We start from the raw sequence: 16,913 nt of genomic DNA, 5'->3' as shown, positions 1-16,913 counted from the left end.
AATCAACAAGGAAACACAGGTCATAAATAACACATTAGATCTGATGGACTTAATTGATATATATAGAGTATTCCATCTGAAAGCAGCAAAACACACATTCTTTTCAAGTGCAATGGAATATTCTACAGGATAGTTCACAGGCTGGGCCATAAAGCAAGCCTCAATAAATTTAAGGAAATTAAAATCATATCAAGCATCTTTTCCACTACAACACTATGATATTAGAAATCAACTATAAGAAAAAAAATGTAAAAACCCACAAACACAGTATGCTATTAAACAACCAACAGATACTGAAGAAATCAAAGAGGAAATCAAAAAATACCTAGAGACAAATGAAAATGAAAACATGATGTTCTAAACCTTATGGGATGCAGCTAAAGCATTTCTAAGAGAGAAAATTTCTGGCAATACAATCTTACCTCAGGAAACAAGAAAAATCCCAAAAAAACAACCTAACCTTACACCTCAAACAATTAGAGAAAGAACAAACAAAACCCAAAGTTAGCAAAAGGAAAGAAATCATAAAGAACAGAGCATAAATGAATAAAATAAAGATGAAGAAAACAATAGAAAAGACTGATGAAACTGAAAGCTGGTTCTCTGAAAAGATAAACAAAATTGATAAACCTTTAGTCAGACTCATCAAGAAAAGAAGGACAGGGCTGAGATCAATAAACTTAGAAATGAAAAAGGAGAAATTACAATGGACACCACAGAAATACAAAGGATCATAAGAGACTACTAAAAGCAGCTATATGCCAATAAAATGTACTTACCTAGAAGAAACGCACAAATTCTTATTAGAAAGGTACAATCTCCCAAAACTGAACTAGGAAGAAATAGAAAATATGAACAGACAAATCACAAGTACTGAACTTGAAACTGTGATTAAAATACTCCCCACAAACAAAAGGCCAGGATCAGATGGCTTCACAGGGAAATTCTATCAAATATTCAGAGAAGAGTTGACACCTATCCTTCTGAAACTATTCCAAAAACTTGCAGGGAAAGAAACACTCCCAAACCCATTCTATGAAGCCACCATCACCCTGATACCAAAACCAGACAAAGATACCACAAAAAAAGAAAATTACAGGCCAGTATCACTGAAGAACACAGACGCAAAAATCCTTAAAAAAATACCGGCATACTGAATCCACCAATACATTAAAATGATCATACACCATGATCAAGTGGGATTTATCCCAGGAATGCAAGGATTTTTCAATATCCACAAATCGATCCATGTGATACACCACATTAACAAAACTCAAGAATAAAAACCACATGGTCATTTTGATAAATGCAGAAAAAGCTTCTGACAAATTCAACACCCATTTATGATAAAAACTCTCCAGAAAGTGGGTATAGAGGGAACCTACCTCAACATAATAAAGGTCATATATGACAAACCCACAGCTAACATTATACTCAATGGTGAAAAGCTGAAAGCATTTCCTCCAAGATCAGGAATAAGACAAGGATATCCACTGTCGCCACTTTTATTCAACATAGTTTTGGAAGTCCTAGCCACGGCAATCAGAGAAGACAAAGAAATAAAAAGGAATCCTAATTGGAAAAGAAGAAGTAAAACTGTCACTGTTTGCAGATGACATGATACTATACATAGAAAATCCTAAGGATGCCACCAGAAAACTAGTAGAGCTCATCGATGAATTCGGTAGACTTGCAGGATACAAAATTAATACACAGAAATCTCTTGCATTTCTATACACTAACAATGAAAGATCAGAAAGAGAAATTAAGGAAGCAATCCCATTTCCATCACATCAAAAAGAATAAAATAGCTAGGAATGAACCTACCTAAGGAGGCAAAAGACCTGTACTCCAAAAACTGTAAGACGCTGATGAAAGAAATTGAAGATGACACAAACAGATGGAAAGATATAACATGTTCTTGGCTTAAAAGAATCAGTATTGTCAAAATGACTATACTACACAAGGTAATCTACAGATTCAATGCAATTTTTATCAAATTACCAAGGGCATTTTTTGCAGAGAACGAAAGACTTAAAATTTGTATGGACACAAAAGACCTCGAACAGCGAAAGCAATCTTGAGAAAGAAAAACGGAGCTAGAGGAATCAGGTTCCCTGACTTCAGACTATACTATAAATCTACAGTAATCAAAACAGTATGGTGCTGGCACAAAAACAGACTTAGAGATCAATGGAACAGGATAGAAAGTCCAGAAATAAACCCTCGCACCTATGGTCAATTAATCTATGACAAAGGAAGCAAGAATATACAATAGAGAAAAGACAGTCTCTTCAGTAAGTGGTGCTGAGAAAACTGGACAGCTACATGTAAAAGAATGAAATTAGAACATTCTCTAGCACCATAAAATCAATTCAAAATGGGCTAAAGACGTTAATGTAAGACTGGATACTATAAAACTCTTAGAGGAAAACACTGACAGAACATTCTTTGACATAAATTGCAGCAATATCTTTTTGGATTCATCTCCTAGAATAATGAAAATAAAACAGAAACTAATAAATGTCATCTAATTAAACTTAAAAGCTTTTGCACAACAAAGGAAACCATAAACAAAACAAAAAGACAACAAAAAGAATGGGAGAAAATAGTTGCAAACAATGCAACTGACAAGGGATTAATCTCCAAAATATACAAACAGCTCATGCAGCTCAATATCAAAAAAACAAACAACCCAATCAAAAAATGGGCAGAAGGGGGCTTCCCTGGTGGCGCAGTGGTTGAGAGTCTGCCTGCCAATTCAAGGGACACGGGTTCATGCCCTGGTCCGGCAAGATCCCACATGCCGTGGAGCGGCTGGGCCCGTGAGCCGTGGCCGCTGAGCCTGCACATCCGGAGCCTGTGCTCCACAATGGGAGAGGCCACAACAGTGAGAGGCCCATGTACTGCAAAAAAAAAAAAAAAAAAAAAAAAAAATGGGCAGAAGATCTAAATAGACATTTCTCCATAGAAGACATACAGATGGCCAAGAGGCACATGAAAATATGCTCAACATCACTAATTATTAGAAAAATGCAAATCAAAACTGCAATGAGAGGTGTGAGTACATCCTCACACCAGTCAGAATGGCCATCATCAAAAAGTCTATAAACAAAAAATGCTGGAGAGGGTGTGGAGAAAAAGGAAGCCTCCTACACTGTTGGTGGGAATGTAAATCGGTACAGACACTATGGAGAACAGTATGGAGGTTCCTTCAGACACTAAAAATAGAGCTACCATATGATCCAGCAATCCCACTCCTGGGCATATATCTGGAGAAAACCATAATTCAAAAAGATACATGCACCCCAATGTTCATTGCAGCACTATTTACAATAGCCAAGGCACGAAAGTAACCTAAATGTCTATCTACAGATAAATGGATAAAGAAGATGTGGTACATATATACAATGGGACATTACTCAGCCATAAAAAAAGAATGACATAATGTCATTTGCAGCAACATGGATGGATCTAGAGATTATCATACTAAGTGAAGTAAGTCACACAGAGAATCTAAAAAGTGAATTTAAATTGAATCTAAAAAAATGATAGAAATGAACTTATTTACAAAACAGAAACAAACTCACAGACTTAGAAAACAAACTTATGGTTACCAAAGGGGAAAGGTGGGGGGCAGGATAAATTAGGAAGTTGAGATTAACATATACACACTACAATATATAAAATAGATAATCAACAAGAACCTATTGTATAGCACTCAATTAGCACTCAATACTCTGTAACAACCTATATAGGAAATAGAATCTTTGAAAGGATAGGTATATGTATAACTAAATCACTTTGCTATACACCTGAAACTAATACAACATTGTAAATCAACCATACTCCAATATAAAATAAAAATTAAAAAAACAAGCAAACTACAATGTCTTTGTTGAGAAATACACTGAGTCATTAATTACCAAGTTTTATTAAAAATCAGCCAATAACTCAATTAATAATTTGGCATTAACAAACAGATTAGACATTTCAGAAGATCAGTGAATTTGAAGACAGAGCAAAATGAAATATACAACATGAACAAAGATAGAAAAAAAGAATGAAAAAAATTAAAATGAGATATGGGATAACATCAAGCAGCCATATATATATATATATCTGGAATCCCTGATAGAGCATAATGAAGGAAGACAGTTTTTTAAGAAAAAAAATGGTTGAAAAATTCCCCAATTTGATTAAAACTATAGATCCAAGAAGATCAAGAAACCTAAATACAAAAAATGTAGGGGCTTCCCTGGTGGGGCAGTGGTTGAGAATCTGCCTGCTAATGCAGGGGACACGGGTTCAAGCCCTGGTCTGGGAGGATCCCACATGCCACGGAGCAACTAGGCCCGTGAGCCACAACTACTGAGCCTGCACGTCTGGAGCCTGTGCTCCGCAACAAGAGAGGCTGCGATAGTGAGAGGCCCGCGCACCGCGATGAAGAGTGGCCCCCACTTGCCACAACTAGAGATAGCCCTCACACAGAAACGAAAACCCAACACAGCAAAAATAAATAAATTAATTAATAAACTCCTACCCCCAACATCTTAAAAAAAAAAAAAGAAATGTAAAGAAAAGTACATCAAGGAATATCATAATGAATTTGCTGAAAAAGTGATAAAAAGAAAATATTAAAATCAGCCAAAGAAAAGAAAGACACATATTAAAAAACAAAGATTAAAATGATAGCATATTTCTCACTGGAAACACAGTGGAGCAGCAATTTTAAAATAAAGGAAAAAACTATTGACTTGGAATTCTTTATCCAGGGAAAATATCATTCAAAAATGAAGGCAAAATAAAGACTTTTTCAGACTGATAAGTCTGAAAAATTCATAAGCAAGAGATCTACCAGAAAAAAATGTTAAAGGAAGTTCCATTTAAAGGAATGTTAAAGGAAGTAAAAGGGAAAATGACTCCAGATGGAAATGTGGATCTACACAAGGGAATGAAGAACAATGAAAATAATAATTATGTGGTAAATATAAAGATTTTTAATTATTTAAATCTCTTTATAAGATAACTGATTATTTAAGGTATAAATAATAACAGTATACTATGGGGTTAAGGTATATGGAAATAAATGTATGACAACAATAGCACAAAGGTGAGAAGGGAAAAAATGGAAGTATACTATTTTAAGAGTCTTACACTTATGTGAAATGGTGGAATAGTACTTGAAGTTACATGGTGATAGTTAAAGATGTACAGTATAAGCACTAAAGCAATCATTCAAATAATGAGAGTTACTGCTAATAAGTCAATAAAAGAGGTAAAACTGAATCATAAAAAGTTCAATTGCACCAAAAGAAGGCATAAAAAAAGGAAAAAGGAACAAAGTATAGATGGGACAAATAGAAAACAAATAGCAAGATGAAAGACTTAAACCCAACCATATCAATAATAACATTAAATGTAACTGAAACCCAACAATATATAAAACAGGATAAAGCTTCCTGATGAATGAGTATGATCTATTCCAGGAATGCAAGCATGCAAGGTTGTTTTGCCCTTTGAAATTCAAAGTCTCTCACCATATTGAGAAACCGAAAAAAGAAAAACCAAATAACCATCTCAATATATCCAGAAAAAGCACTCGAAAAATCAAATATCTGTTCTTAATAAAAACTCTCAGCAAGCTAAGAACATAAGGAATCTCACTCAATTTGATAAAGGACTTATGCAAAAATTATGGTTAACATCACGCTTAAAGGTGAAAGATCAGAAACAAAGCAAGGATGTCCACTCTAGTCACTTCCAATTAAAATTGTACTTTAGGTTCTAGCCAGTGTAATAGTTAAGAAAAAGAAATAAAAGGCATCCAGATTGGAAAGCAAGATATAAAACAGCATGACTGTCTATGTAGAAAATCTGATAGAATCTACCAAAGAGCTATTAGAACTAATATATGAGTTTAGTAAGGTTGCAACATATAAGGTCCATATAAAAAATCAACTGTATTCTATATACTAATGCAAAAATCAGATGTTGAAATTAAAAATAATACTATTTATAACGTCTTAGTGATAAATCTGACAAAAGACATGAGACTTCTACACTGAAAACTCTAATACATTGCAGAGAAAAATTAAAAGAGTTAATATTAAAATTTCAATTACCCCCAAATTGATATACATATTCTACATAATTCCATCAGTTTTGTTTGTTTTTTAAGAAATTGACAAGGTGATTCTAAAATTCACACATGAAAAAACAAAGGACTTTAGAATAGCCAAAACAAAGTTGAAAAAGAAGAATAAGATTCAAGGACTTACACTACCTGACTTCAAGACTTATTATAAAGCTACAGTAGCCAAGACAGTGTATAAAGCTACAGTAACCAAGACAGAGTGATATTCAGTATCAAGACAGAACAGAGTTGTTCAATCCCAGTACTACTCACATTTTAGGCCAGATAATTTTTCATTGTGGGAGCTGTCCTATGTACTGTACGATGCTGAGCAGCATTTCTGGCTTCTATCTACCAGAAACCAGTGGTATCTCCCCTGTTCTGACAACTAAAATTGTCTCTAAACTTTGCCAAATGTACTCTGGAGGCAAAATTGCCCCAGTTGAGGCCATGAGATAGATGACAAATCAATGCAAGAGAACAGAGTCCAGAAACTGACCCACATATATGTGATGAATGGATTTTTCATCAATGGTATAAATTCAATTCAATGGAGAAAGTATAAATTCTTTCAAAAAATGATGCTGGAACAAATGGATATTCATATGCCAAAAACAGTCAATCTATGCCTTGCCCTATGTATACAAAAATTAATTCAAAATGGATCATAGATCTAAATGTAAACCTAAAGTTATAAAACTTGCAGAAGAAAACAAGAAAACCTTGGGCTAGGCAAAGATCTCTTTGATACAACATGAAAATATCATCCTTAAAGAAAAAAAAAAGATAAATTAGATGTTATCAAAATTAAGAACTTCTGGGGCTTCCCTGGTGGCGCAGTGGTTGAGAGCCCGCCTACCGATGCAGGGGATGAGGGTTCGTGCCCTGGTCCGGGAAGATCCCACATGCCGTGGAGCGTCTGGGCCCTTGAGCCATGGCCGCTGAGCCTGCGCGTCTGGAGCCCGTGCTCCGCAACGGGAGAGGCCACAACAGTGAGAGGCCCACATACCGCAAAAAAAAAAAAAATTAAGAACTTCTGTCCTTTGAAACACTCTGTTATGAGAGTGAAAAGATAAGCTACAGATCAGGTGAAAATATTTGTAAAACACATTTCTAATACTGGACTTGTATCTAGAATATACTTTTTAAACCTCTATAATGAGAAAACAACAATTAAATTTTAAAATAGGTGAAAGATTCAAACAGACACTTAAAGAAGAAATACAGATGGCAAATGAAAGATGAAAAGATGCTCAACGACACTGGTTATTAGAGAAATGGAAATTAAAACCACAATGAGCTACTACTACACACCTATTATAACGCCTAAAATTTAAAAGCCTGTCCATACCAAGTGTTGCCTATTAATATAGAGCACCTGGAACTCTCATACACTGCTGATTGGAATGTAAAATGGTACAATCACTTTGGAAAATCATTTCAGTTTCTTAAAAAGTTAACTTTATACCTACCATATGACCCAACCATTCTACTCCTATATTTACCCAAGAGAAATGAAAGCATATGTCCATACAAAAATTTACACAAATGTTCATAGCAGCTTTATTTGTAATAGCCAAGAAATGTAAACAACCCAATGTCCATCAACAGCTGAATGGATAAACAAATTATGGTATATTCATACAAGGGAATACTACTCAACAGTAAAAAAGGAATGAACTATTCATACATCTTGTGACACAGATGAATCTCAGAATAACTATGCTGAGTGACAAAAGTCAGATTTTATAAAGGCTCATACTATATGATTTCATTTTTATAAAATTGTAGACATAATAAATTGACCTCTAGTGACAGAAAGCGGTTCAGTAGTTGTTTGGGAATGGTGGGGTAAGGGTGGAGGCAGGAAGAAGTGGGAATGGATTACAAAGGGGCACCAGGAATCTTCTGGGGGTGATAGATATGTTCATTATTTGACTGTGGTAATGGTTTCATAGACATATACATACATCAAAACTTACCAAATTGTATACTATAAATATGTGCAGTTTATTTTATATCTATTATATACTTAAATAGAGATATTTAAACATTAAAACTCTGCTGGTATCTAACTCCCATTCTCTCCTCTGGTTCTAGAATTCTTTTGTTAATTGAGATATAATTGACATATAACATTTAAGGTGTACAATGTGTTAACTCGATAATTTATATATTGCAATACGATTACCACTGTAGCTTTAGCTAACACCTCTATCATGTCACATAATTATTATTTATTTTTTGTAGTGAGAACAATTAAGATCTAGTCTCTGAGCAACTTTGATGTTTATAATACAGTACTGTTGACTATAATCACCATGCAGTACATCAGATCTCCAGGAATTATGTATCTACTAGTTGCAAGTTTGTACCATTAAGCAACATCTCCCCTGCACTCTTACACCCATACTACATTCTCAAAGGTTTTCCATATTAATAATACAGTTTATTTTTCTTATGAATCAATTGAGGGTTCATTAACAAATGTGATATTTTTAAATTCTGAGTTTATTCCTTAAGTTTTTAGAATTCAGTCGGCAATGAATATTATATTATTCAACGACAGAATTCATAGCTAACATGTATGTGGCAAAAGTATACTAGGCTTTGCCATTACCATTATGTTAAATGAGTAGAATTACAGATATTTAGATAAAAATAATACACCATTTAAGATGTCTAAAGCCTAATCAGTTGATGGGGAAGAGATGATGCAGTCCCCCTCTGGAGAGAGAGTAAGATATTCTATGGTCCTGAAAAATAGGTAGAGTGGAATAAAGGAAAAAAAAAAAAGGAAAAGAGGGAAAAAATTAATGATTTTGTGACTTTCAAAAGTGTGTGACTTTTTAAATCACATACTCCTGTCACTACTCCAAAAATATAAAACTGTACTTGAAGATGTTATAATGCCAAAATATGGGGGGAAAAAAAGAATTACTTACACCCTATTAAACGCATTGTTTTAAAATGTTGATAGTTGGCTGAGTTGAGAGCACTGAATGCATATATATCCCCAAACATAATGATAACAGGAGTTACTGGTAGTTGTGCTTGAAAACATTCAGGTTCCAAATTGAACATAAATCTCTAGCCAAAATTCTCAGGTACTAATGTGTTTATTCAGCATCTTCAAGATGAACAAAATTACCACTATGCTCAGGAAAAGTATAAAAAGGAAACTAACAAGCTTAAGAAAAAAGTAACACAGGATTTTTTTAATGAAAAAAATTACATTATAACAAGGACAGTAAACATTAAGTTACTATATATATATATACACACACATATATACACACATTTTTAAATTTTTTTAAAAAGCTGGTACAAAATTAAACTGCATCTTTCTCATATTCACATGATTAAGTATGTATTTTGACAGGATATAAAGATGAAACACAAGCTGGTAGGCCTCAAGATTAGAAACTCTAATGCAGGACCATATCACCAAGACTATTTTCTATCAGTTTTGTGACTTTTAGAAAACATTTACCTTGTATAAGACATAAAAGCTCTTTCTTTTAAGTATGTTAACTGCTTACACAGAAAATCAATATTGAGGGAAGGATCCACCATGCCTGTGTTTATCTATAATTCGCTGTAGTATATATAATGTTCACTTGGAGGCTTAGTTATAGTGATAACTACAATAAAGAAACAAGCTCAGCTGTAATTATGAATTCTAACTGCTTATTTTGAACATCCAACTTTCTACTACAAATATTACACCTTGTAATACATGACACAAAAGAACATATGTCAAACTTTGCTGCAGAGCTGTTAGGAGAATGCCAAATACAGATACTGAAAACTTTATGCACTGTATTTAATACCCTGTGCATTCTAAAATTAACTGAATATTTAAAAAATGTAAACATACTTTTAAAAAAGCAATGCTAAGCACCTTTAAAATACAATACCAATATACTGTGACTGAACATGCATTTGGAGGACAAATTAATTTTTAAAAATTAATTTAGAAACCATTTTTAAAGAGCTACTCATTAAAATACTTACATGAAAATATTGATAGTTCCAGTTCCTACCTAAAAACCAAAAGAGTATACAATTAGGGATTTAAACCTTCATGCTCTTTTTTTTTTCTCTTTGTTTGTGGGGAAGATTCACTGCAACTTTCTGTCCTCATAAAAAAAGTATCAGAAGAGACATTCACATAGAATTAAGTGAGAAATGTTTTTAAACTATGTTTTGTTCTTGATCAAGTGCCAAAGTCTGGATCCTCTGACATCTCTCATCCTCCTAGGTAACTGACTAGAGTTTGTATCTTAACAAGCATTTCTCCTTAGCAACTCAACATCAAAAAGCAAGGAATGTCTCCAAAGGAATATAGTTCAATAAACTATAATAAACTATTGTCATTAAAGAAAGGTAAAGATGTATTATTTAAAATCTTGAAAAAAGTTTCCATAAAAACTAGAAATAACAAATGAAATGAATATTACCCACAATGCAACACTAAAATATAAATTAATTTGGACTTATACCCTTTAAGTACACACAAACTAAGAGAAAACTGGGCTTGAGGTAACTAATAGTTGTGTTTAACTTAGCATAACATAGATTTGGCAGCCTGCCTCTATAAATGCTGACATCAAGTATTTTCAATTCTTAGGAAAAATAAAAGCAATTCTTATTAAAAAATTATGTATGTAACTGAATATTAACTTTGCATTAAATATAGGTATAAATAACTTTTATGTTAAATAGGGTATAAATATAAAGAGCAAGGAATTTTATAATTCCATCTGCTTCTAACATAACAGTGCTTTATACTTAGATACATGTTGTGTACCTGAAACAATTAAAGTGAATTAAGAATGGGAGATTGGACTTAGAAAAGCCAAAAAGACTCATATTTATACAAAGTATTAAGGTTAAATTTCATATTCTGCATGCTTTGAATATTAAACACTAATATCCATTGGAAATGTTTATTACTTTTAAATAAAAATTTAAATATACCTACAAATGATCTCTGGGGGACAAAAAGGCTTTAGGTTGATTTCTTGACAGCTATAATTGACATTTCCAGGTCGCCCGCCTTATAGAAACCAGTAGCTTATAATGGATATACTGATTAGTACTTATTCAGTATTTGAAGTAAATATACTTACAAAAAGACTCATATTCATGTAAAGTATTAAGGCTGAATTTCATATTATATTCTGCATGCTTTGAATATTAAACATTAATATCCATTTGAAATTCTTATTTTTAAATAAAAATTTAAATAAAGCCACACATGGTCTCTAGGGGGGGGAAAAAGCCTTTAGGTGATTTCTTGACAGTTATAATTGACATTTCTAGGTTACCAACCTTCTGGAAAAGAGAAGCTTATAATGAATATACTGATTAGTACTTACTTAGTATTTGAGTAAATATGCTTATTCGACAAGCAAATATAACACACCAGTTGTTTTAAAGTTTTAAATATGAACTAGATTTTCAACTATAAATCTTTACCTTTAAATACTATAAATTTTAATAACATCAATTCATTAAGAACTCTGGCACAGAAAAATAAATACAACTCAAATTCTTTTCTAACCAGAGCTGAATCTTCAATACAAAATAGGGAAAAAAAAAAAAAGAAAAATCTTCTGCTGATATCAAAAAGTTCCCCTAATTATCTGTTAACACCAGGGAATTCTATTATTCTTTCTGAATTCTCTCATTTCTACATTTTTCAATGTAAGTAGTATTTTAACTACAATACTGTATAAATCCATGAAAAAAACATTTATTTCTCTTGCTTATCTGATTCAAGTTAAAACTCTCAGTACTTACCAAGACACTGTAAATTTCTACTAGATGACCATTGGTATACTACTGATTTGTAGTTTTAAGTATAAAAATTAGAATGGAAGAAGCTAAAATGCAACTACATAGTTTTCACAGATGTGAATGTTGCGCTTCATGTTATGATGTAAAATCTGTTTTCTTTCCAAATGAGACAGACCTCAGATATTCTCTCGTCTGCCAATTTAAAAATTTTCTTCACAGCTTTAAAGAGAGAATAACTCTTTCAGAACTCAAAAAAATTCACCACACACACACACACACACACACACACACACAAACTCACATACTTTTTTGTTGTTCTTTTTTAAGAACCAAAATTAGATATTTCCAGAGGATGAATTAGATAAGTGGATAAGTTCAGATGACCTTTTGAAATACTGGCCTTATCAGATAATCAAAAAGCATAAGAATTATACAAAATAAGAGGAATAAAATATCTCTTAAGGTAAAAATAGGGAGTTAGCAACAAATATGTCAGTTTTAAATTAAAGCTGCTCATTAAACCAGTCTTCAGTCCACTTATCACAATGCTGCGCTTTGATAATATTCACCTTCTTTTTTATGACATCAGAAGTCACCAGAGTTGTAAATTCTGAAAAGCTTCAATAATTTATGTAGCAGACAATTTCTTACAGTCCAATTTTTTTTTTGCTTCCATAGATAATGCTGGTTCTTTGGGTTCTTGCTTAACTTGGTTCACAGAAATGGTACCTTCTGGACTTTCTTCAACTTTAAAACCGAACATAAAAGAAAAACCCTAAGGGTTAATATAATTTATAATACTGGAATCTTTAGAATTATATGAATTTAGAAGGAAGGCAAAAAAAACAAGCAGTAGTTTGGAAAAAGAAGCTAGTAATTTAGAAAATCACTTGGTGTATTTGAGAACTCAATGCTTCTGACACCTTAACGGTCATTCATATTAAATTCCTTCAGTACGGAAAAAAAAGACCAAGAAAACTGCAAAGTTATACTCTTCAAAAGATTCTTTGACCAAAAATCAGTCCATAATTTGATAAAATTATGAGGAATATCTCATATTTAAACTCAACTGTCTTTAAAAATATGTGTGACTAAAAGTCAGGAAGCCTCTCATTATTTGAAAATGATTTTTTTTACAAACACCAAACATATACTACAAATCCACTGATGTGTTACCATTCTCATATGTTCTCCATACTCACTCAATGTTGTCTCCCTAAAGAAACCACACTACTTAAGTACTTCAGAAAAAATATGCAACATCTTAAATGATAGCTCTGACTTAGCTGCATGAGCTATGTGTTTGCTTATGGGAAACATTTCAGAATGTACTACCATTCTGATTTCAAAGTACTCATGACCAAATTAATGTAAATGTAGCAAATCAGCAACACTACTGTGATCTGGCAGGTGGGATACCTAAGATAAAATCTTTCTCTTTCTCAGGAATATCAGTTTTCCAGTTGCTATGGGGAACCAAGGTTAAGGGGACTATACTTGCTCAGAAAAGTGTGCTGAACACACCTAATGCTTGTCACATACAGGTGTGTTAGAGTTTAGCCTACACCATATCGAGAAAGCCAGTAGAGGATGGATTTGAGTGATCCTGAGAATTCATATTTAGGTGAAGTAGCCCTTAAAATCATGATCTAACTTGATAGATCATGCAAGTTCAGATCCAAAGAGGGTCTCTTTTAAGGCAATCTGAATTACAGCTCACAGAAAACCTTGGCACAATGGAGGGACGAGAGATCTTAGAACTGGAAGAAGCTTTGGAGGCAGACAGATCCGTGTTTAAATGCCCTCTCTGTCACTTACTAGATGTGATTTTTAAGCAATTACTTAACCTCCCAGAGCCTTGGTCTCCCCATCTGTAGAAAGGGGACACTACTAGCTATTTCATGGCGTAGTTGTGAGGATTCGTTCATGTATGTTCCTTTTCTCTCTCTTCTCCTAAAGTTCCTAAAGACAACTGCTACAGCCCTCTGGAAAAATTTTCTTAAAAGTATGCTTCCTATGAATTTAAAAGACAATGATTTTTTTCTGGAAGGCACTATCTCACACATGGGGGGAAAAATATATGTTCTAAGGATAATTTCTATGAAGACTTTTGTTCTTCAAAGCAAACTGCAGATCTTTTCCCACAAAAACGCCCAATCCAGAACAATTTGTGTGAAAAGAAGTGGCATAGGTCAAGTAGCAGTTAACAGAATTTATTACTATGTTGACTGGGTTCATTCCAAAGTGAAGGCAACAAAGTCTTGGATTAAAACCAAGTCCCCAAGTCTTACTAGTTTCCTTTCAATTTCTATAGAACTCAACATTTAAGTCTATAACTCAAAATCCTCCTTTTAACCTTTACATATGCCAACTTCATCCCATTTTTCTTTGTGTGTGTGTATCAATTTTTCCATAATAACTTTTACACTAAATAGTTTTCCTTTTAGAGTTTCTCTAATTTTTTTTCATGCATTCAAAAATGACCTTCCTGATTTCACATCACCACAGATTTTCCATGTAAAACTAGGTAATTAGGGAATGAATAATTTTGATAAAGAAAAACATTAAAAAGTTTGTTATTAAACTCATGCTCACCAAATTTCTTCCCTTTTTCTCCTGGTTTTACTTGATTTATTTATATATTATAAACCCACTGAGTAGAAATGACAGTTTTTTTTTTCTCTAGTGTAATAGTGATGATAGTCCATAAGGGTTAAAAAAAATAAAATCATATGATTTTAACTTACTAAGAGCCAGGTGGCTGTCTATAATCTGTATTGGAATGGTCTGCACATTTCCCAGCAGAATCCGATGAACATTTCCTTCCAGATTCTCTGTATCCTCAACATCTCCAACTTCCACCAGCTGATCCACTGCAACCAGATTTTGATCTGGTCCTGGAAGGTTACCCATGGTAGAGGAAATACTATTGTTTTGGGTTAGGCATGTATCTGTTTGAAGGCAATGAGTTTGACCGAGCAGTAGAGAATTATTATTCATTACAGCACTTCCTACTGAATCCAGAAGTCTTGAAGGACTGGAGGAGGGGTGATTATTCATTACAGCACTTCCTACTGAATCCAGAAGTCTTGAAGGACTGGAGGAGGGGTGATTATTTACTGATATCAGAGCTGGTGATCCATCAGAAGATGTGAATCTTGGTTGTAACTGCAAACCCTTTTGAACCGGAAAGAGTTACATCAAAATGTTTGAATTTACTATGTATGTTTTTCTTATCGAATATATTACTCTTTTGACACAAAATTGGAATAGGGGCTTCCCTGGTGGCACAGTGGTTGAGAGTCCGCCTGCCGATGCAGGGGGCGCGGGTCCGTGCCCCAGTCCGGGAGGATCCCACATGCCGTGGAGCAGCTGGGCCCGTGAGCCATGGCCGCTGAGCCTGCGCGTCCGGAGCCTGTGCTCCGCAACGGGAGAGGCCACAGCAGTGAGAGGCCCGCATACCACACACACACAAAAAAAATTGGCATAAAAGCTAAGAGTGTAGTTAATAACAAATATTAAGTGAGGACAGAAACAAGAACCAAAGGAAAATTAGTACAACTAATTTTATCGCATGCATAGTCAATTCAAACTTTTCCAAAACATATTGTTTAAATTATCATCTTAGGGCTTCCCTGGTGGCGCAGTGGTTGAGAGTCCGCCTGCCGATTCAGGGGACACGGGTTCATGCCCCGGTCCGGGAAGATCCCACATGCCGCGGAGGGGCTGGGCTCGTGAGCCATGGCCGCTGAGCCTGCGCGTCCGGAGCCTGTGCTCCGCAACGGGAGAGGCCACAACAGTGAGAGGCCCACGTACAGCAAAAAAAAAAAAAAAAAAGATAAAAAAAAATTATCATCTTAAATCAAGACACAAAAAAGTCAGAAAATTAATGATGAAAACATCTTTGATCATCTTTATAATTCTATAATAATTCTGTTAAATCCCTAAGAAAAGAGGGAAGATTGAGGAAGAACGATAAGGACCCCAAATTTGGCTATTACACTGGATACTTACTTGTAGTTGTGTGAATATTTTTGGCTGAAATGAAGAAAGTGAGGAGAGCAAGTGCGCTGGCTCTGGAGACAAAGAACCCCTTGTCTGATTTGTTTCCACTTTGCTGGAAATTGCTTCTTCTTGTGAATTTCCTAAATTATATAAAAAATAAACTATTAAAACAAAGTAATTTTTATGGCTTCTAGGATATACTTTATTACAATCCTTACTATCAGAAATGGAACAGGAAATAAGGCCAAAGGTTTGAAACAGACTTTAAAAAGTTATCTAGTCTACTATTTCCAGAACCTGGTAGATCATCAGAATCACTAAACTTAAAAAAATAAGTTCCTAGATTCAACCTCCAGTAATTTTAATTCAGTGTATCTAGGAAGGGATGTAAGAAGCTATTCTTTTCCTTAAAAGATTCTATACCTGTAGTTCTAATCTAGTCCATTTGTTTCATGCTATAATGCTGGACCTAAGCTTCTCCAGATGTGGAACACCAATTGAATATCTCAGTTACAAAGACCAAACTTAACTCATCTTTGATAGCCCTAGTGCCTAGGACAATGGCTGGCATAAAGCAGGCCTTCAATAATAATAGTACTAAATTTCTTTCAATAACTCATTTTTGAATAAATGAAGAAGAGTAAAAATTTTTCTTTTCTAAATATCTCAATTTTTAAAGTAACTGCCCTTCGGGAATTTGAGTCCTTCTCATGTAATTCTTATATGTTAACCCAAACATATTCATCTCTTTAAGGTAATCAAAAACCAATTAAAACCAATCATCAACAACTATTTATTGCTTCCATACTGCATATTGCACCGTGTAACTTTAAAAAATGGTCCTGGTGCCAGACAAGGATGGATTTAAGTGCTGGCTTTTCTCTGTAGCCTTCAACATTCTATTTAACTCAGTTTCTAAACTTCAGTTTCCTCATGTGTAAAATCAGGATAATAAGAGAATTTTCCT

At 34.0% G+C, this 16,913-nt stretch overlaps 1 protein-coding gene across 10 annotated transcripts in view; it reads right to left on the bottom strand.

The window, feature by feature from the left end:
• The window catches only part of CARF (calcium responsive transcription factor), a 77,910-nt gene that overhangs the window by 11,174 nt on the left and 49,823 nt on the right, over positions 1 to 16,913 (bottom strand). For 7 of the 10 annotated variants that reach the window (XR_014016440.1, XR_014016441.1, XR_014016442.1 and 4 more), the window contains 4 exons: positions 15,956 to 16,086; positions 14,689 to 15,118; positions 12,511 to 12,688; positions 9,277 to 10,182 (listed from right to left, as the gene is read on the bottom strand). Coding sequence is in view for 2 of the 10 variants with exons in the window: in XM_081241709.1 (XP_081097835.1) it covers positions 12,570 to 12,688; positions 14,689 to 15,118; positions 15,956 to 16,086 (680 nt within the window). In the remaining 8 variants the exon portion in view is untranslated. Of the gene's footprint in view, positions 1 to 9,276; positions 10,183 to 11,738; positions 12,717 to 14,688; positions 15,119 to 15,955; positions 16,087 to 16,913 lie in introns of those variants that run through there. The other 3 variants (XR_014016439.1, XM_081241709.1, XM_081241710.1) reach the window with 3 other exon arrangements.

The sequence above is a fragment of the Mesoplodon bidens genome (genome assembly GCF_964165515.1).
Source record: "Mesoplodon bidens genome assembly, chromosome: 8".
Taxonomy (NCBI): Eukaryota; Metazoa; Chordata; class Mammalia; order Artiodactyla; family Ziphiidae; genus Mesoplodon; species Mesoplodon bidens.
Note: the sequence above shows the minus strand (reverse complement) of the source record. Positions and strands in the feature narration are given on the sequence as shown.